Source organism: Carassius auratus, chromosome 1 (assembly GCF_003368295.1).
Source record: "Carassius auratus strain Wakin chromosome 1, ASM336829v1, whole genome shotgun sequence".
NCBI lineage: Eukaryota > Metazoa > Chordata > Actinopteri > Cypriniformes > Cyprinidae > Carassius > Carassius auratus.
The window spans coordinates 31247577-31270120 of record NC_039243.1 but is presented as its reverse complement, the minus strand read 5'-3'; the positions used below and the strand labels follow the sequence as shown (position 1 = coordinate 31270120).

At 36.7% G+C, this 22544-nt stretch overlaps 2 protein-coding genes across 11 annotated transcripts in view; both read right to left on the bottom strand.

Annotated features, from left to right (window-relative positions):
- Window positions 1-12891, bottom strand: part of LOC113107416 (pericentriolar material 1 protein-like) — a 30391-nt gene extending 17500 nt beyond the window's left edge. For 7 of the 10 annotated variants that reach the window (XM_026269912.1, XM_026269978.1, XM_026269958.1 and 4 more), the window contains exons 1-8: window positions 12736-12891; window positions 10349-10466; window positions 9053-9298; window positions 8483-8782; window positions 5917-6087; window positions 4591-4710; window positions 1892-2069; window positions 1703-1812 (exon numbers count right to left, since the gene is read on the bottom strand). In XM_026269912.1, the coding sequence (XP_026125697.1) occupies window positions 1703-1812; window positions 1892-2069; window positions 4591-4710; window positions 5917-6087; window positions 8483-8782; window positions 9053-9298; window positions 10349-10453 (1230 nt within the window). In that variant the 5' untranslated portion in view covers window positions 10454-10466; window positions 12736-12891. Of the gene's footprint in view, window positions 1-1702; window positions 1813-1891; window positions 2070-4590; window positions 4711-5916; window positions 6088-8482; window positions 8783-9052; window positions 9299-10348; window positions 10467-11878; window positions 12143-12735 lie in introns of those variants that run through there. The other 3 variants (XM_026269968.1, XM_026269988.1, XM_026269919.1) reach the window with 2 other exon arrangements.
- Window positions 12892-14833: 1942 nt separating this feature from the next.
- The window catches only part of LOC113107406 (microtubule-associated tumor suppressor 1 homolog), a 38820-nt gene continuing 31109 nt past the window's right edge, over window positions 14834-22544 (bottom strand). The window contains exons 8-15 of the mRNA XM_026269902.1: window positions 20312-20378; window positions 18075-18289; window positions 17674-17779; window positions 17479-17552; window positions 17253-17348; window positions 16522-16638; window positions 15949-16046; window positions 14834-15832 (exon numbers count right to left, since the gene is read on the bottom strand). Of these exons, the coding sequence (XP_026125687.1) occupies window positions 15625-15832; window positions 15949-16046; window positions 16522-16638; window positions 17253-17348; window positions 17479-17552; window positions 17674-17779; window positions 18075-18289; window positions 20312-20378 (981 nt within the window). The 3' untranslated portion in view covers window positions 14834-15624. The remainder of the gene's footprint in view (window positions 15833-15948; window positions 16047-16521; window positions 16639-17252; window positions 17349-17478; window positions 17553-17673; window positions 17780-18074; window positions 18290-20311; window positions 20379-22544) is intronic.

Below are 22544 nucleotides of genomic sequence, written 5' to 3'. Positions count from 1 at the left end.
ATTAAATTTATGCATTTAGCAGACGCTTTTGTCCAAAGCGACTTACAGTGCATTCAGTCTATACATTTTTACCTATCATGTGTTCCCAGGGAATCGAACCCCCAACCTTATGCTTGATAGCACAATGCTCTACCAATTGAGCTACAGGAACATTAGAATTTATTACATTTTTTGTTTGTCTAAGAGGAGCAAATGTCCATGAATACTGTGGGAAGTCTGTGTATCTGTATATACTGCTAGCCCTGTGTAAATTGCTAGAATTATTTTATGGTGTGCTTCGGACTTATCCCTTGATAAAACATGAACAAATACATGGTGAACTACTGTATTTATAACAGTATTTTTATTATCTGACATGGATTTGACAGTAATATTTATTTTCTTAAGCGAAAAAGAACTTCAAATGCAACCAAAGATCTAACACTGCAAACTAAAAAAGGTATTTTAGTTTTACAATGTAAGTGTATAAAAAACTGCAACAAATAAGTCTAGGAATATAAAAAATTCTATATTAATCAGATAATCTCTTTACAACAAAACAAGTAAAAAACAAGCTACCGTCTAGGCATAATTATTATTATTAAGAGAGTATTATTACTACATAGAGACTTAGCTAAATCTACTGTAGGCTACAACAGTAGCTTAATATATTGTCAATTTACTCGCCATGGAGATCTTTGAGTGTCTGTGTTTATGATATGACAGTTTTCTCAAATAAAACGGTAAATTCTCATGAAGTGATGGTTTATGCGTTCGTGTCCTCATATAGTGACACACAGCAGAGACTACAAAACAGCGAGCTCCCGCGCATCTGCGCCCGTCTCCCACAGAGATGTAGAATTTGCAGGAGTAATATTTAAATAGTATTTTGCAGTTTAATATTCACAGACACTAGTATATATTCGGCTACAGTATGGAGCCCTGCGCTTAGACTAACATGAAAGCGAATGAACGCAGCTGTGGGGACAGAATATACTCGGGAGTCAGTAACTTACTACCGGTACTACAGAGACGCTGGTATCATCACATTTTTTAATTTTCAGCACCGTCTTGGTAGTGAAGTGCCAGTACTCGTGGCATCCCTAGTCGCTGTTTTACTGTCTGGTTGGTCCAGTCTGAAATACTGCTAAACAGCGGACATACTGCTAACCACTGATCTATAATATAGAAGCGGCTTCACTGTCTGTTGGCAGTTTAGAACGTGATGAACGATCCAGTCATATATAGATCAGTGCTGCTAACGCGTTTTCATTTCTTCTTCGCTGCTCTAAACAGAGGTTGCTTGTGGCAACACAGCACATCTTCCTGTCTTTGCAATGCACGTGTAGCGGTTAGGCAAAGCTAACAGTCATAACTAGGTCTTGAAAATGGTATCGAATCGGTATATGGGTTCATGTACTCGCCGATTGCCAGAATTTGTTGTGGTACCGGTGATATTTCTGATACTAGTATCGGAATCGGAACAACTCATATATATATATATATATATATATATATATATATATATATATATATATATATATATATATATATATATATATATATATATATTCAATAACTAATATTTACCATATTACATTTTCAAAGTCTACAGCATGAAAATGTTTTATGTCATGAATTCTAGTCTTTTATTTGTTATATTGCACAGAAAATAAATTATACATAAATGTATAAATATTTGTCTGGTTAGGTGCGTATGTACCTGTGAATCATGGAGCTGGTTATGAAAACGCTGGATAAGATCGTTGAGTTCATCATTGAGCTCTGAGGTAATGCTCCTGCCAGACACACTTCCAGTAGTCTCTGTAACAACTGTAACACATGAACAATGTAAATAAAAATTGAAACAAGTCTAATTTCAAGTAGCATGAAGTAAGTTTGTTCCCCGCACCAGTGTCATCCATCACTGCTATGGCTTGTTCAGCGCTTTGCTGCATGGCCAGTAGTGCTGCCTGACGGCCTTGTAGTGCTCTCAGTTGTTCCTGCTGTTCCAGCATCTTTTTCAGTAGATCATGCTGCTTTCGCATATTCTCTAGCTCTTCTTTCTGCTCTCCACATAACCCATGGCCCTGAGAAGAAGGAAAGAGAAAGATTTCATTAGATAAAATTACTACTATCAACCTTTGGAACTATGCAATAGCAACAACATGCTGAGGCTGCAGGTTGTTATAGAGACATTCCAGTCAGCTAAGGCCTAGGCCAACAACAAGGATCACCACCAGCCAAGCTGTCATTTTCAAATATGTATGCAAAGATGTATCTTACATTAGCTCATCTTGTAAACTGATTTTATGCCTTGGGAATAATTTGGTTTTCTGTGATGTATTGAACATTGTTGGTGTGAATTGTACTGATTCGAAGCTGTTACAAATGGCTTGTTTCAACCGAACGGTACAGTACAGTTCAGTACAGAACGATTCCGTACAGGTAACCCTGATTAGGCTGGCATTTTCACTACCAATAGTACCTTTACTTGGTAGGTGTGGTGTATGACAAAGTATTGATCGACAATGAACAGCGACAATAAGAAAAACTCTGCCTCTTTTTGTTATATGTAAGTTTTAATGAACGATAATAGCTATTATAAAAAATATAAGTACAAAATATAAGATGGTCATATAAGAGGAAATAAAGACAAAAGCAAACAGTTCAGTCAATCGTACGCTGCACCATCGTACTATGTTGAGGTTCAAATTAAATATATAAATTTAAATATAACTTTGTGGTCTGCCAAAACAATATGACCAGGAATAAATAATGGATTCATGAGGCCTCGAATGCCTGTTAAATATAGCCAACCCAAAATGATCCTTGTATCTCATGTTTAATCACTATAGAGACATCAGAGCCAGCGGCAAATGTCAGAAGGACTAGCTGAGCTAAGGCTGCTCTCAGTGAATACATAAGCACTGAACGCCCGGTGATCGCCTAGAGCTCCGAAATCAGCATAGCAAATTTTCAAATAGGCACTATCTTTATAAATAAGCCGCAGATTTAAGTTTTCAACAATTACATTCTCACCTGAAAAACTCTTAAAACAATATTTTATTACACAATAACAGTTATATTTAGAAAATTACGTGGGTGTTTGGGCAATGACCTTTCACAAGTCCACAAGAACAGACAAGAACGCATATTGAGAAATGCTTTTGTCTGTGTTAAAATATAAAATACACAGGTTTTTTTGTGTGTGCGCACACTCTGCTGTAAATAAGCCCAACATTCATGGAAAGCAAATTGGAACGAGTGAAGGAGAAGCTTATATCACGCAAAAGTGATGATTCTAGTCAACCAATCAACGTTCTGCAATGAGTTTAGCTCCACTCTTTTGGTACCCTTTGCTGTGCTAGGTAACCCAACGGAAGGGTACCAAAAAAGTGGGACGGTACAGTTAGCTTTTTTGGTATCATTCACAACTTCTAACAGTGGAAACGGAAAAAATTGCGTACCATATTGTACTGTACTGAACCGTACGGCACAGTGGAAATGAGCCAAAAGATGACATTACCACACAATTGTGAGAACCCTCTACTCACACCCTGCAATATAATCACCACCTGCTAACCTTTTAGTACCATCAGGGTTGGGGGGTGGAGTCGGGGTAAAAGGAGGTGATGAGGCTCCATTCACATAAGGTGCACAGAGCATCTGACAGGGTGAGCACGAGGCGTTTTGTACTGAAACTGTAAAACAGGGGTGGCGAATGTCGGTCCTGGAGAGCCGCAGCCCAGCAGTTTTACTTCTACCCTAATTAAACACAACTGAACAAGCTAATCAAGGTCTGAAGGGTAACTAGAAAGCTACAGACAGGTGAGTTTTATGGTCAGAGAGAATCTTCACTTCCAGCATCATTGGATTTGCAACACAAGACACGAGTCACGGTAGTAGAGGTGGAGCAACTAGTTTATAATCCCACCCACTTTGAAGCAGTACTAACTGCAGTGGAAAAGAAAGCAAGCCGAGCCATATCACACAGTGTAAAAGTGCCATGAAGCTCTCTTTTCCTTTTAAGGCTTGATTGCTTTATCCTCAGTTGAACTCTAATACCAAGGACATTTACTTTCCTGAACACGTTATTAGACTATCGGCGACCTGCAGCAGATAATTAGCCAGTGAGCATCTAAGAATAGTATCGTCTCTGACTAAAGGATAAAAAGAAAATAAAAGGGCAGCATCTACCAAGAATAACCTGTTGAGCTGCATAAGCTTCAAATATCATCATCAAGCAGTTCCATGGAAATGAGTCAACATCAAATTTCTTCCTGCAGTCTCCTATATCTCACCAAAGCATATTTTAACATGATATATAATCTGTACATACAAATCAATGCTGTGTTGCATTAATGTCACAAATATAAAAAATGAGCCAATTCTATAAAACTAATTCAATAACATTCAATGACAAACTAAGAAAAAGGGTAAAATTAGCTAAATATATAAATATAAAAGAATTCTCCCATCTGTTTAGAAGGTCAGAAGCATAAGCTTACAAAGCATGAGCTCTAGACTGCACCCTGCATGCCCATTACATTCTGATCAATGTTCAGTTCAGGCATCAAGAGCAGAGGAGGGGCCTTTGTGAGTACTCACAGTGGCACTGGAGGCCTCGGAGCGCGGCTCCAGGTTCAAAGATGTGCTCTCAGCCACTGAGCCTGAACCCACTGCAGAGTCCACCGTGGCACCTTCATCATCATCCTCATTTTCCCTCGCCTGTAAAGCGTAGGGAGGAGGGGCAGGGCTCAGAACAGACCCAATTCAGAAGGTGCAGACACTTGCTAATACTGCTACATTTGTGTATTTATACAGAGATTAAAGGCAACAGCTTAATACAAAAGGCCTGGAAAATACGCATTTTATATTGAGCTTTACATAAAAAAAAAAAAAAAACACAGCTACTGCAAGTGAGGTCACACTGAAGAACAAAAACAAGCTGAGGGGAAGAAAGATGACATGCCCTAGATTTGGGCTCTACATTTATCAAGCCTATGCCACTAGGAACAAAGCCTAACACTGCACGTGGAATGATTCAGATTATTAAGAGACTGCTGATCAGTTTTGTGCAATCTGACAATAGATCTGTAATCAATTTATCAAAATGAATCTCAGTCTTTTGTAGTTAACGTGTTAATGCTTTATTTTAAAGGAGAGAAAATTATAATGAAATGTGCAATTATTGTTTTCAACAATTTTATGTGGAAGGCACTCAACATATGTACATATATCAACACACCAGGCAATTTTCGGCAGCAATGCACTGTACTCGTTTGACTAAATGCTTCTATACAAATGCAGTTTTAAAACAACAGATTCCATATTTCTCAAACTGAATTATTCTGAAATAAATGCAAACACTGAAATATGTAAACCTGCGATTTTCCCCACACTTGGATTTAATCTTGTTTTTTTGTATCTAATTTGCTGTTGATGTGCTCTGATGGCATTCTTAATAATTTGTGGACAAATTAAGGTGATTCCCTCATGATTGATATTTCATACTTGTTGAGTTTAAATTACCTCTTTTTTCAGAAAAAAAATAATAATACGCCATTAAATTTATTCAAAATCATTAACTTTGACAGTCATATTATGGATATTTAGGCAGCAGAGACTAGAACTTGAACAGTTTTGCAGGTTAGCAGATCACGCTTATTCACAAATAAAGTTTACACTTTAAAAAGCAAAGACATTACATTAGAACTATTGGAAGTTTAAGATAATTAGCATGACAATTTCTTAAGTATGTTAGATGTATAATTATAATACCATCAGCCATTGAAAAGCATACAGTGCCTGAAATTGTATTAAATTATATTCCTCTGAACAATTCATACAGCCTAAAAGAAAAGTCATGGTGTATAAATGACATTAAAGTGCATATAAAAAACAGTAACAACAAAAAAATGTTGAAATACTGACCAGCATCTTCTGAAGAAAACGCAGGTAAGACTTCTCCTGTTCTTTCAGGTGAGTGATGAGGAGAGAGAGACGTTCCACATTTGCAGGCACATCGTTCTTTTCCACCAGGTCGTCTCTCATGGATGTGGCCTTTCCAATGTATTCACGAATTTGGACCAGTTTACTGACCACCTGAATGGAGAAATAAGCTGAGTGAGTGAACAGAGGTGCTCAAGCAGAGAAAGAAAAAAAAATGAACAAATAAAAGACAAGCAGACTGAGAAATAGATGGAAAAGATAAAACGAGAAACAGAGAAGAGAAGAGAAAGAGACCAAGGAAGAGCTCTCACACGGACAGTGGCATATTTTTAAACTGGCCTAAATCTGAGCACTCACTGACACATCTGCGCTCCAGTTTTTGCTCAGCAACAACAGGGGGGAATGTTCTAATGAGCGAAGCGAAGGTGCCATCTACTTTTATTATTAAAAAACCAGATCATTCTAAAGCCTTTTACAGTCTCCTTGCTATTCCGAATAACAGTGTTATAATATTTCGTTTTAATTATTTTTGAAACTTGATGGTTTCAGACTAATAAGGGAGAAAACACTTGTTAGGGGTTAAAAAAAAAAAAAAAAATCAAATCTAGATTGTTAATGGTGCATCAAAAAAGCCAGACTAAAATATTTCTCATTAGAAAACTATTTTGGAACAAATGAGAAAACATGGCTCCAGACTGTGACCCCTTTTTCTGCCGGTGCGACTAAATCTTGTAAGCGATTGCACTTGGGACAACCACTGCGTTGTGAAACATCCAACGGCAACATATCAAATGTTAATACATTATTAATTTCAGGGTTTATATAAAACTTTTTCAAGAGGGAATATCAAGCACTTTCCATTGACTTTCAAGCTTTTTACACAACTATTTCCAGCAAAATATACTTTGTAGTAAACAAACACTTGTTCGTTTACCAAAGTACCAATATTAGCAGTACATGGCAGCAGAGGAGCACTTATTGGCTTATGGTGCATTCCAGGCAACCCGTATATTTCCAACCTTCTAGCCGTGAAAGTGCACTTGAACAGCAGTCAAACCCGTTACTTCCCACCCGTGAACTCGTACTAGATCGATGTACTCCAAGTTCCGAGCTCTGACGTCACATAACCTGCTAAACAAAAATGGCAGCCCCTACAGACAATATTGCCTACAGATGCAGTGTTTATAGACGGTTTCATCGGGCGCACGCGCCTGGACCTAAGTTAACTTCCGGTCTGTTGGCTGCAGTGCCTTGCCTTCTACAAACGCAGTTAAAGTTAAGGTGATGAGTAGACTGAAGTTGGGCTCAGGTGGTTGTACTTTTGGGATGTGTTTCCCATTCATTTATTTTATTTTTGGAGACTCGCCACAATTTTAAAACTAATCGATTTTCAAAAAGGCTTCTTTGAATAAACATGAGTAACGTTATGTACTGCACTTTTATTAATAATAATTCCTTACATTTATATGTTTAAATATCAAAGCGAGGCACAGGTGTTTTTATATCGCTGTATTTTTGAGGAGGACTTGCATGTTTAGTTATATGCCTGATAAAGCAGCGTGTGAGCGTAGCTCTGCTTCGTTTACAGCTGTTACTGGGGAAACCTCTATTTCTCGCGCTTTATGTCTATGCTTTAAAACATCTCCTGCTGGCAAATAATGAATTTGCATATTCATTAAGTCCGCCTGATCCACGCAGCAAACATATTTTGTTTGTTATCAAAAATATCTACTCTAGAGGGACTTGGCTGTTGTTATTTATTCTATTTGGAAGTCTACCGGAAGTTAGGTTAGGTCCACAATACGGGCACGCGCAGTAGCGTTTGTTTATATTGTTGCCGTTGAAACCGTCTATAAGTGGTACACGTTAAAAAAATAGATTTAGGACAATATAACGCTGCAATAAAATTAATAATCTAGCTACAATTCCTTGCGCTCAGGAAGTTTGGCACGACTTGCCTGGAACGCTACAAAATCATGAATCGTGGTTTGAAGCCGTGACTTATGGGCTCAAAAACCTGTCTGGAACGCAACATTATTAGTCACTAATTTGTACTTTTTGCTTTATATTTTGAAATTATAAAATCAGTATTATAGAATGTCAAATTTCATGTTTTGCTATTTTTTGTGTACGAATTAAGAAAAGTACCTTGAAAAACAAACTTATTCAATTAGTGACTGAATCACACAAAAAGAGTGTTCTTTTTATAATCATTGAACTTGTCAGTCAGTTCTGTATAATATGACAGAAGAATAATGGTACACCTAATAGATTAGAAAATATTTTCTATGTAAAAATTTGGTTTTGCACGGTACGGTTGTTAAGAAAAGTAAATTCTGCATGCTTCCCAGCTTTTCTGTCTACCATCTTTGCTTTACAGTCAAATGTATATTACCAAGAAATGTTATTAGAAACTGCACTTATTAACGCAAAACAATAGTAATTTGTTTTATTAAAAACATCTTTATTTTTAATTCCCAGAAGAGAGTCCTGCAAATGCACATGTACACACATAGAGACATTATAAAGATATTAAACTCTTTATTACCTGACTGCTGTCAATGTTAAGCTCTGCTTTTTCATCCTCTGATGTGAACTGATGGGTACTGTCCAGACTAAAAGGCTCTTTAAACACAGCAGGAACTGGGGCAAACAACTCTTTCCCAGGACTCTGTTTCTTGGGTTCCTTGCCCCGAGGTGTGGAAGAGGTGGATGCAGTGGGCTCTTTGCTTTTGTTAGTGTTGAGGTGAATTGGCAGGAAGTTGAAAGGTTTCTTGGGCTCAGTGGACAGCTGTCTCTGATTGTTGGCTGCAGTGACACGGCCTTGAGAATCACTGCCAATACTTCTCTGTTGGGATGAAAAGTGATCATTTGGTTTACCAAAGAATGTCTCTGACATTTACATTTCCTTTAAAGCTGGCTTGAATTTGAAAGTGATCTATTTGTTAGTGACTATTTGAGTGTAAAGGGCTAGCTTCTGAGGATTTGCTTCAGAACCATTTCCTAAATCCATGCACTTTCAGCCTTGAGACAGTAACAAGTTTAAATCTTCAGTCAGATAACGCAAGTCAAATGAAGCGTGTTAAAAACCTAATCCTGATTATAAAGCACGACTCACCTCATCCAGATCGGTGAAGTTTATGACCTGCCGGAGTCTATCGAGCTCAGCCTGGTCAGGCACAGACATTTGAGTGCTGTACTTCACATGAGGGAAGGAATGGGGTGTACGTGCCCTCCGTCGTCCTGCTCCAGGAGTGGACTCTGGAGAAATGTCATTGGTTAGCCGGCTCTCTGACATAGCAGAAAACTTCTTCCTGTTCTTCTCAGAGGAGCGGTTGGCCTTCTTCTGCTGCACTCCCCAATCCTGAGAGAATGGCAAATCAACATTTACAAACCATAAAATGATAGCACAGTTTAATAAGGTTTTGTTAAAGCTTAATTAATCAATCAACTGCACAACAGCTCTCACATAGGGAGTGCCTACATACAGAGTATGAAGAGTCCTAAAATCTGGACTTAATGCCCAATTAGGAAAACTACTGACTCACTAGTCCACTTCTGGACTGTAAACTAGACTAGGGCTGCACGATGTGTCGTTTAAGCATCGATATCGCGATGTACGAATCCACGATAGTCACATCGCAGGATGTGCGATGTAGGCTGTCGTAGTTGATTTGTTATTCATTAACTGTACGGGCCAGCTGCTTCCCGGCCCTTGACAAATGTGATTCGCGGATTAATTGCACAGCTTAACCATCACAGAGTGAAATTTTATCATTGACAGGACCGAAAACCACATGCAAGTTTAACACGGCAGAGAGAGAGCGCGAGAGAGACAGAGTGAGAGAGTGCGAGAGAGACAGAGTGAGAAAGCGAGAGAGACAGAGAGAAAGCGCGCGCGAGAGAGACAGAGAGAGAGCGTGCGCGTGTAGGCTGTCGTAGTTGATTTGATATTCATTAACTTCAGTTGATTTGTTATTCATTAACTGTACGGGCCAGCTGCTTCCAGGCCCTTGACAAATGTGATTCGCGGATTAATTGCACAGCTTAACCATCATAGAGTGAAAATTTATCATTGACAAGACTGAAAACCACATGCAAGTTGGTTGATAATGAATAATTATCATCACCAATATAAAGTATAACAACCTACACCTAGGTACAGGTTAATCAGATCTTGAGAGATTTCATGTATTTTATTTCAGTTGATTTCATCTAAGTCTGTGTCTGAAGTCAGTTGTAGTAGTTTTGAGAAGCAACTGGGCAGGATTTGTTGTGAAAACCTGGCAACCCTGATGTGAACACACGTGCTGGAGATATACTTCTAATTACAGGAGCATCTTTACTGATTAGATGTACATGAAAATCGCATTTGATTTTTTGCACAGCCCTAATCAGTGCGATTGATTCATACCATATTATTGAGTCGGTCATCTAAGCTTCCATTGGAGGTGGTCCAGTTGTGCAGCTCCTGCTCATCTGTGCCATCTTCAAACGGCGTTCCGCCCGTCGCCATCATAAACTATCAGAACCTGCAGAAAACAACCAAATCAGCACTTACACAGACCTAACCGAAAGAAATGCACAACCCTTATTCAAAGTCATATACACGGCAGAGCTCGAAGGTGCGACCGCTTTAGTTGCATATGCTCCCAAAATATAATCCGTGTAACCCCAAAATATATTTGGGAGCATTTTGCGACAATTTGCACATAATTGTTGTGGCGTAACCGGTCTTAATTTCCTTGCTAAACGTTTGCGAATTACTACAAGGTATGTGTCTGCTGTGTGCTGATAGCTCCACCATTCTAATGTTACATAACCAATTTAATAGTGATGCACCAAAATGAACATTTTTGGCCCGAAGCCGCACAAAATTAAATACTGGTCCAAAGGCCGAATACAGAACATGGGTTTTCCTAACAACCAGCATTAGCGACCTCTTCTTCTAATTGGGGACATGTAATGCAACACTAAACGGTCTCTCGCTGTCGGTGCTTCGTGCTTATAATGATTTCTGCATCTTTATCTGATAGTTTTAAATACTTTCACACTGCCGACACATTTGCTGCATTAGAGCGTGCGTCTATTTGATTGCGTTAGTCGTTAGTTAGTATTATATTAAGGCATATTATTCTGCCTTATTTTGCTTATTTGCGAATAAATTTGGTTGCCGAATATTCTGTGCATCCCTACGAATTGTTAGGACTGTAATAGATAAAATAAATATCTTGTTCATTTACATGTTTTTTATTATTATTTTTTTTTAAGCTATCAGAATCAGCTTACTTGCTTCTAAAACATTAGTGATCTGAATTGGCCACTAAAGATGGATGCATCACTAAAAAGAATTGACAGGCCAAGTGTGTGACAAAAAAATCAGGATCAGGTTAAAGCTTTTAATTATCATGAGGATGTTACCAGTCCTTCCGCTCAATTGGCAGTTGTGATGCTCTATAATATTCAGTGGATGTTCCTAAATATTTGTTGGTGCTCCTAACTTCTTGACGTTGGGAGCACCAGTTCTACCAAGTAAAAAAGTTAATTTCGACTCAAGCACCTTATGGCCACACAGCTTCTTGTGACAGTCCCATTTAAGGGGCTGAGGTTTGTTTTGACCAGCTGCCAGGCAACATTTAACACCCCACACTGAGCATGACAACATTAAACTGAATGAACTGTAACATGAGGTAATTATAAACGTTCCCCACAGTATTACAAATTCTTATAATGTCCTTAAAAAGTATTGTGCCAATACCATGGTGTAGTAATGGTAATACGATGGTATTTTGCTATATGCTACTAGTCCACTTGCATGATTCTCCTAGGCCTGAGGTATAAAACGAACCAAGTAAGTTAACGTTTAACACGTCTAAGGGACCATTCGGTTCATTTCCAAAAACACGACGGTCTAATTTGAAACTGTAATCTAAATAGAACTTACTTTTCAAAGCTGAAGTCTGTGCGCTTTGTTCTTCGAGAAATGTGAACCTAGGTCTTGTATTGATCTTAAACTGCTCGTTGGAGAGAGGAGGTTCCGTTAAAACGGTTAACCCGCTCAACCCAATCAGCTTCCCGGTTAACTGTCAACACTCGCTTCTCTCTCACAAAGGTGCTTTCACCTGTGCAGATTAAACCGTGCTGAATACGTTGAGATTAGTTTAAGATATTATAAACTAATGGTTAGTTGTCATAAACCGCGTACATCTCTGTCACGGCCATAACATCCTAGAGCGTGGTAACTGACGGAAACTTATGAGGCGCGTGAAGGTTTTTTGGTGCGTCACCATGGTAACCTCTGGCACGAGCAGACACGAGCCACCGAAATCTAGCTCCCCGCGAAAACTCCCGGCTCAGAAACAAACCCCGGCACAGTCACAACAACATAGCCAAATATATAAAGCCTGGTTAATAAATTTATAATAAAGAAAAGATATTACAAGCTAAATACCACATTAGTTCAATAGTCTGTTATTTTATTTTAACATACGGGCTTGGTGTTCCTAAACTTGTCCACCTGACACAAAGGCATCTGTTCGCTGCATCACTCTCACATAGTACGAACAATTTCTTCAACCTTCGAGCTCTCCAGATTTAAAATGGTGTCAAAAATAATCAAATGAATGCAAAACTTTCATAATTTAGTGGTAATTCCCTCTGGGATATGAAATAGGTTAATATTTGTTGAAATAACTTTGAATGTTTATAGTGAGGGAGCTAGCAAGCTAACAGAAGTTGAGAGAGAAACAACTGCACGAGCACAGCCAGCAAGCTGTTTTACCGAGTAGCCAGGAAACTTACCTTGAACGTGGATACGGTCTATAACTGGAACATGAAAACAATTCCCATATGAAGTTTATTCAAATCCCAGATAAAGTGTCAATGCGTAGTGTAGTTTCCACTCGGAGTAACCGCATCTCCAGTCGCGGCCATCTTTACCCCATATCCAAGCAAACAGGCGGATGGATACAGCTCTCATTTTCATTAAACTATCATTTAATGTGGATTCTCTTCTTTTTATTGTATATTTTGACATTAAAAGCTGTACAATATATTTTAATATGATACCCTAGCTAAGTTAGTTTACAAACTGAAGCCGTACATGAGTGGCACTATTTCACTTATCGGAAGCATTTGGAACACTTGGAGAAGTTGTGCGCAGTGTCTTAAAAGTACAGATGCAGTGAAATGCCAATATAGATCCGCAGTACCAGCAGTTTTAGAACCGCAGTTTCAGAATGCCATTGATGGAATCATGGTGATGAGTGAATCCTAATAATCCTTTTAGTATCCTTGTAGTTTTGCAGCACAGTGTCACTTGGATAATGAGAACAAAATTACAAAGTGAATGTGCTTACTATAGGGCTATGGTTTGATTTAGGATTAATTGCTTGTAATAATGCATAATTTACTGTCAGTACTATATTAAGTAGGCCTATATGTAACATGTAATAAGCATACTGTTAAATATGGTGTTACCATGATTCTAGGCTTAAGTTTAGAAACATTAAATCTTTGATTTGGTTACTTAGACCTTTACCAGTGTGAATGATATCCTTTTTTGAAAAGGTATCTTTATAGATTTTTATTGTTAAACATGTTTACTGAAATAGTTGAACTTTGGGTAGTTTGCACAACCACTCAATATAAAGCAAAATATTTTACTGACCCAGAGTAGGCTGTTGATATCATGCAGCGAGAAGAATACATGCATTTTCTCAGTGCAATAAGCAGATACTTTAAATCTAATGCAGTCTGTGAGCAGTGGCCATATGAATATTGACACATGCACACATACATATGTACACGTATGCATCTGCTCTAACATGCACATACATGCCCTATATAATCTGTCATTCCTGCACTATCAAGCTCTTTAAACGCACCGTAAGAAATATGTAAACTCTATAGCTTGAAAGTTACTATATGTGATTAGTAATAACAGGGTTACTGCTGGTTTTATGAAAGTAAACGTAAGACTTGTAATTAATGTAATTAAAGTAATTAAATGTAATTAATTAACTGAATGGAAAAGAATGTGTCATTATGGTATCTAAATGTAAATGTCTTGTAACACCTCAAAGTTTTAAAGCAGTCTCCAGTTGATTTCAATTACTTTGTAATTCATAAAAAAAATGTTTCTACTTGCAGATAGTTTTGCAGTCTTCGTACTGTAAAAAAAATGGACATAAGAATTATAAAAATATAGAAAAATAGCTAAATTAAATTATGTGTCTTCAACTCCTAACCACTTGCACTTTTAGACTTGCTAAAATTTGAAAATAAAGACTATTTTTATATAATATATAAAATATATATTTTTGTTTGTAATCAGGATTCTCCAAACGCATATACAACACTTCGCATTTCCAATTATGTCCATTAGATGTCGCTCTTGTATGATTTGTCGTTCCATTGCAATGAAAATGTTTAACCACAAGGCGTCAGAGAAGGCTGAAGTGAAAGTCCACTCCAAATGAAGTCTGTCATAATTTACTCATCCTCATGTTGGTTTAAACCTGTATGACTTTCTTTCTCCTTCTTTTTTTTTCCAATGTTTTGGTTCCGATTGGCTTACTGCATTTACAAAAACCACAACAGTATGAAAGTATGAAAAAAAGGAAAACATTCTATTTTTTTTTTTTTTTTTTTTACTAAGGGGGTTGTAAAAAAAAAAGAACAATGATAATATTTCTATATAAGAATTATATAGAAAGTATAACCCCCCATGCTATCTTGGTCAAACTGTAAGATAAAACTGATGAGTGGAAGGCTAAATTCATAACATAGATTCAAAAACATCTTTTTGCCATAATTTTACTTACATTTTCTCTGTGTATGTCTAATGTACGGTATATCTGTAGTACCTATTAAAACAAATTCTAAACTTAAACTTGTGTTTATTTTAAATAAAACTGTTTATTAATTTATTATTTGTGTTTGTATCAAAATAAACAGTTCAAAATAGGATAAACCTTAAAAAATAACATAAAGCAAAGAAGGGCACTGCGGTTGAGGACACACTCACACCTAAAGCGTCCTGGATGTGAGGGCCACTGGACACAGTTTGGGAGAGAAGTTAATACATTCCACAATATTAGGAGCAGAGATCTGGATCTACTGTATATGCGCTCCATTTACACAGTGAGCTTGAGATTTAAGCTTCTTTCCTGAATTTACTTTTTTCTTTTCTTTATAAATGCTCTAAACAATCAATAAAAGTCAATCTAAGTGAAAAGAGGGCTTCTGTTTTCCATCCTTTTTGCACATATCATATATTGTTATCGTGAACATACAAACAAAAGGACAGCTTTACATCTTTTACTTACTATGCACAGACCATTTTAATAAAAAAGGATAAAAGTAACAGAAAATGGCAGTCCAAGGAAGAGATACTCTTTGTACAATCCCTGAGGTATGTTCCCTCCTCAGAGAAAATTCGGTATATGTTTGAGATTAAAGGAAAAAAAAAAGTGAGGGAGAGACCGACATTAAATAACAAATAATCATGTAACTAAACAAGGCAATTCCTTGATCAAGAAGTGCAACTGTGCATCATTGTCTTTCACTGTAGAGGGAACATTTATAAACTTTACAAGTCTTTACAAACTGTACAAGTCCTATTATAGGAATAGAAATGGTCAAAAGGTCCATAGGTGCCTCTGGGTGAGTGTGGTCAGAGTTCAGATGTTATCTGGGTGATACTGGAGTTGTGGAGAAGGAGGCAGAGATTTGGGGCGAGTGGAAGGGGGGCGAGGGGGAGAGACGTCGAGGGCTGCAAAGGTCCCCGTTGTGTAGTTTCCACAGCAACTCCTCGTTCTCCATAGATAGCCGTTTGTTGACCTTTGACTCTTTCTGTAGGGTCTGCTGAAGCATGGCCTGCTCTGTGGAGAGCTGCCTACAGTCAAACAGGGAAAAAAACAAGATTGAAATCTGCTTTGATAATTTAATACGCTAATATTAGAAACATGGATCTGGATCTGGATCACAGATAACAAATTAAACTCGACTTACTTTGAAAGTGCAGCATGTTTGTCCATCCTAGCCTTGTAGTCCTCGTTCTCCTGCTGGACTTTCTTTAAACACTCTTCTAGTTTCAAATTATCGTCAACCTGTGAGCAATTATAAAAAACTTTTATTTATTTATCAAAACCACCTCATATCTGTGGTAAACCCAAAGTTAAGTTGAATATATATATATTTTTTGTCGTTCTAGATTTCTGTTGTAACTTGAGTTTAAATGTGTCAAGTTACAACAGGACTACAGTACTAAAAGGGATAGTTCACACAAAAAAATATTTTTATGCAGAATTATTTTTAATTTCTCAGCATTTTTTGTGCATACAATGAAAGCCAGTTGTGTCCAGTGTGATTCTGGAAATAAATGACATTAATTTTATGAATTCTTTTGCGTTTCACATTATGCAATAATAATAAAATGAAGCTACTTGTCATGAAGGCGAAGGCTAATTATAGACACAGTGACACAGGCAAATCTAACCAGAATGTCATGGGCTCACGATGGCATGAAGAGGCTACTGGGGCATCTAAGGCATATTTATGTATTATATCTGTGCATATTCTCACCAGTTTGTCCATCTGCATGAGTTTCTTGTCTTGCTGGTGTATCTGGTTGGTCTTTATTTCCAGCACGGCTCGGAGACTCTCTAGCTCCTGTTCCAAATACAGCGTGTGGGCGTCCTTCTGCACACAGAGAAACAGGTGCTCAGTTTGTGTTTCACGCCATCTGGGACTACAAAGACGTCCACAGAGCATCTCTGTGGGTCACAGGCTTAGCATGTAACTAACTTTACATGGTCAGGATGGTTAATCAGACGTCCCACTTTGCAAAAGAACTACGCAAATGTAAACATTTCTGATGGACTGTATTAGAAAGCAGTTCCTGGTGTCAGCGTTGTTATTTTGAAGTCATTTTTGTTCATTTAAATAAAGCTGAATTACAATAAAATATAAATAATAGATGAAAAACTTGAACAAAAAATAGAAATGCCTTGTAAACTACGTGAAATAAAATAAACTGAAGTATTTAAAATTACTAAAATTAAAATGAACTTAAGCCAAGTAGAAAAAAAAATTACTTAAATTAAAAATGAAAACCAAAAATCGGACAATAAAAGCCAAGTCAAGATATGATTAATTATAATAATATATTTCCAGTAGTTTTGGGCCTGTCATACAAAGTACATAGATAAAATCAGTGAAAAAAAGGATTTAAATTCAATAACACTAACTGTTAACGTGCCCTGTGTTTATACTGAGAATAATACATAACATTGCAAAAGTCTTGCAAATTTTACCAGGCTTTTGTCTGCCAGAGCTCTTCTCCATTCCTCCTCTTCTCTGATTCTTTCTTTCAAAGCCTCGTTTTCTGCTGTCAAAGACTGAATTTCCTCCTGTAGGGGAGGGAACAGTGATTAAATAAACAATTACTAAACATTTTAAATTTACAAATGAAGTAAATAAAAATGCGAAACAAGCTAAAAAGTGAGTTGACTCATATTTAAGTTAGACGGTGATGCATACATTGAGCATGGCTTCAGACTCTTTGAGTGTTTTATCAAGGTCTTGCATGTCCAATTCATGAATCTTCCTGAGCTCTGAAAAATAAAAAAAAAATGTGATTTTCCTCGTCTGACATAAAGATTAGATCAAATTCAAAATATAGTATATAACTGAAAGGATAAACAAAAGGTCTATTGATGTCTGCAGTGAAATGACCTGCAAGTGACGTCTCATGTTCCTGTTTCAGTGTTGATATCTGCTGAGTGTGTGCCACTTCCTGTTGGCTCCTCAGTGCTTCTTGTTTGTTCCTCGCATCCTCCACCTGTTAGTGGAAACCATACTCATCATCATATAAGAACAGAAACACTAAACCTGCTTTTTTGCAGTTGAACTGGTTGGTATTGCAGAGCATTATGCAAAAATATGTATTCAGTAACTGATGCCATTTATTCAGAGTCATTCACGATGAACTTAAAAAAACAAACAAATGCAGACACAATAAACCAGACATAATATTGTGTGATTAGAGCTGTGTGATTTGCACAGTTTAACATGATTACATTACACGTTGTGTTTTCTGTGTGACGTAAGCAGAGGAAGTCCAGGTGAGATCCTACCTGCTGCTGCATGAAGGCCCTGCATTTATCCGCCTCCCTTTGATAGGCCACGTGGGTCTTGTCCCATTCTGCAGAGTAGAAGTCCTTCAGTCTTTCCTCCAGCTGCTGTAGTTCTTTCTGATGCTGCTCCTGTAGTTTCTGAAACAATGCCTCTAAAGATGCACGCACCTCTTCCTTCTCTCTCTCCAACTGCTCACAACACGAGACAGAGTTACCTGGGAATTAAGCGAATGAGAGGAGCACGTTAGGAAGGAGATGACTCTTGACATTGTGAAACTCTCAAGACGACACACACTTGGCTTTGTCTTGGTACTTGGTCTGGATCTACATCTTGGCTCCAACTACTCTTTATCTAACATGGTATTGCTGGAATAAATTGTGCCTTCTATCTTAAAGTTCACTACAATACGTTTTAGACAGGTCTTGGTCTGGGACTTAAAATAGCCTGATCTGGACACAAACTTGAATCTGATCTTGATAGAATTATTGTATAGTAAATGATTTTTTTTTATTTTTATAATAATTAATCCAGAATGTCATTTTTATTTCAATCTAGAATGCACTTCGTCAATTTTCTAAAGAGTCAGTAAAGTCCAGAAAAGAACCTACAATGTACTTCTCTAAAGAGCCAGTAGAATCTAACACAATCTAGAATGAACCAGTGGTTCAATTCACTAAAAATAAAATACAAAATTAGAACATAACCCAGAACGTAAAATTTAAACAACAGTTCATTTTCAAACTAAACTGAAATAACTGAAACAGTTAACTAAAATAAAGCTGGAAAAAAAATCTAGAGACAATTCTAGGAAAAATAAATAAATAAATATAAATGCATCCTTGACAACTAACTGAAATAAAAAAATTTAAGTTAAATATTGAAATGACTAAAAACACATTAAAGTTAAAAAATAAATAAAAACAAAAAACACAAAAACTAAAATAAAAACTTAAAACAAACACAAAAACTATATTCAATATATTGATAAATTCATAAATTCTATAATCTCATATAAATTATACTGTTTAAAACCAGATTTACATTCAATTCTAAAGGATCAATATTATCTAGAATGGAATTAGTTTTAATGAGCTATTTAATTCCGCAAAATCTGAATCTAGAACATACTGGAGGAAGAATTCTATTCTGAAGAACTGAACCAACAGTACATTTAAAATCTGCAGAGTACCGATAGGATTCTTCTGAAATGTGTTAGCAGAATAATTCTGTTTTTGATACCTCAGGACAGCTATTTTGTTGAGTTCTGTGAGGTAAAGGGCAGTGACTGTCATTTGGCCAGCTGCATCTTCTGACTTGCGTGAGTGAAACATTCCTCATACGCCACACACATCCTTCACACTTGTCCCGAAGCCAAAGACCATGACAGTGAGGCCAGACGAATTAAACATAACAAGCTGCACATCTTTTTCATTCTACAACATTAGAAATGTGTGTGTCCGGGCTTGCCAAGAATGCGTGTGTATTTGTGTTCAACGTACAAACGCATCGAGGACGAGTCATATTTTGTTCCAACTCCAAACACGATGAAAGGCTGTCAAATGTCTACAGGCAATAATAAAACAGGTAGAGTGTGATTGCCGTGTGGTTGATATCATCGGTTTCCCAAACGATGTGCTGTTCAGTTTCATCAATATGATGCTCATCAGAACAGAGCACTCAACAGGATAAAACACGAAACAACCTCCCTCTGGAATGTAGGGAATAACATCATCACAAAGACACACACACATATAATCACGCAAGGCAGTATAGCTTAAAACACATGCTAAATGGTGTTAATAACATAGACAAAAATAATTACTAAATATATATTATAATAAATTGAGTATCGCTTTTTGGTACAATATCAGGATGTTGTACCATGTATTAGTGCATTAAAAATTTGTAGCTAAGGTGATATTCTGGTGCCTAAATTCAGCTAATTTTTGCAGCCTAAAATTATCTATGAGAAAAAAAAATGCTAAAACTCATTCTGTGGTTCTAAGTAGGTGTGACCCAGAAACTATTCACACAGACCTATTTCATCAGAATTGTGCCCTTGAGCAAGACTGTTATCCCAAGGTTTCTCACAGAGGCTTTCCCTACAATTAGTGTTTCTAGTCACTCTGAATAAAAGCACCTGTTAAATGACAGCTATGTAACCAAGAGGAAAGCACACGGTCTGTGAGCCATGAGAAGGTACATACATAATAACCAAGCCACTGTGTATGCTTACCCAATTGCTCTTGCAGTTTGTTGATTTGGATGCAAAATTCTTCCCTCTGTTTGATTGCCGCCTCACGCTATTTCAAATGACAGAAGAAACAAAACCAAAAATCAGTCAACATGATAAAAAAAAAAAAAAAAGTAAATTAAAAGGATAACTGGCAATAATAATATATAGGTAAAATAATATATAGTATAAGATTAAAATTACAATAAAATTTTTTGTATAATAGAAATGCTTAATACAAAAACTAATGTTTAATTTTAAATATATAGTATTAAAATGTTTTCAGGTGTCCAAAAATTTTTTATCTGGAAAACAAAAATGAAGGAATACAAACCAAGGTTTTTAACTAAAACTAAACAAAAGCTTTATTTTAACTCAACTTTTTCTGAAATAGATAAAATAAAATAGATGAACAACTTAGGACAGAACTTTTGAAATACTAAAGTTGAAGCACTAAAAATAAAAAAAATAAAAAGTATATATATATATATATATATATATATATATATATATATATATATTAAAAGAACCTATAAAAAAAGAGGGTAAAACACAATAAATTTACTCAAAATTAAAGTAAAATGTAAATCAAAATAAAAGCCATCTTAAAATAATGATAAATACTATAATAGTATATAATTACATAAGATGGTAAAATAATCACTGCTGGGGGAGCAAATAATATAAAACAAATGCCCTCCTTTTAAAAAATCTTATTTTATTGACATTAGATTCTACTCAGCCAATGAGCTTAATGAGCCGACTGTTTGTTAAACACATCGTATTAAACACATTTTAATCACAAATTACTGTGAACTTCACGTTATGAATTGATTAATCAGTAATTGTATTAATTTTTGTTACTTCTTTGTCTATTCAAATTATTTCTTTAGACACATGTTCTTTAATCAGCCAACCACCTGAAATCTGCTCATGGAGCTTCAATGGTGCACAGCTTGAAAACAACTGAAATGCAGGAAATTCATTAGAATTTCCCCAAAACCTTGAAAAATTTCCACATGTGCTTTAATTCAACCTATTCATCATACTTTAAAGAGCCAGCACATTACATTTGATTGTAGCTATGAATAAAACACCCTAGAGTTCCCAAGCATTTGCAATGATGTATTATGTGTGACTCTCAGCTAGACACTGTCAGTATTGGCAGAATGGATTGCTGTTGTTGGATAAGAACCATCTCAATCAGTTTCTGATCAGCAGGCTTGATCAAGGGTCAGTGTGAGGCTGATGTAAAAGTTCCAGGAAAGAAGCATGTGTGTGTCTCTGATTAAGTGGCATGTTACAGTAACCTCTACAAGATCACACGGCCTGGGAGAGATTACAATGTTCTATGATAAAGACTGTCATACATGTGATAGACAAACTTAACATAACAGGCTGACCCACAAATCTCATGTACATACAGGAATCATGCTCCCTGTTATGATTATTGTATTCACATACACTCAGTTTCATGACCTGCAATAAGAGGACAGGGGTTTACACCACTGAACTGTACAAAAACACACTTTGCATGAACAAAACACACACCTAAAGACTCAAAACTTCAGGGAAAAAGTCAACTGGAGTTTGAACCATGAAAAATAACTAACAAAATGCATTACTTTAATCCTAATCACATACTGTATGTACAACACATAATCAAATAGGACTTTCATCACAAACCATAATGAATCACCTAACAAGCTTAACAATGGTTTGGTTGAGGAACAGGAAGTTAACAATCAAACAATAATTAGACATTGAAAAAGGAGCTACTGAGAAACAGAGAAGCAAGTAGTAAATCTGCCAGTAACAGTAGTTACAAAATGAGCATTCAAAAAGAAGAGGAACTAAACTGCACCTTTTGATTCTTCTTGGAGCCAGGAAGCTTCTTCAAGCCAGGTTTGCTCCCGGAGGAGCCCATCTTCACCTCAAAGCCCCGCTCCCACTCTCTCCTCTCCCCTACCAGTCACACAACCCAATCTTCAACTACTTTTCTCCTTCTCTACTCTAAAAACTGGTCTGTCAGCATCAGTCTCCAGGCATGCTACATTAGAAACAATCCCCTCCCTATCACAAGACCTGCCCCCCTATTCCTCCTAAGAGAGAGGGAGTGGAAACTCAGATGAGAGAAAATGGAAAGATGAATGCTGAAGGATTGAGTAGGTGGAAAAAAAAAAAATTGGTTTCCATGGTCAAACAATTTGATTCATACTTTCATGATATACTGAGA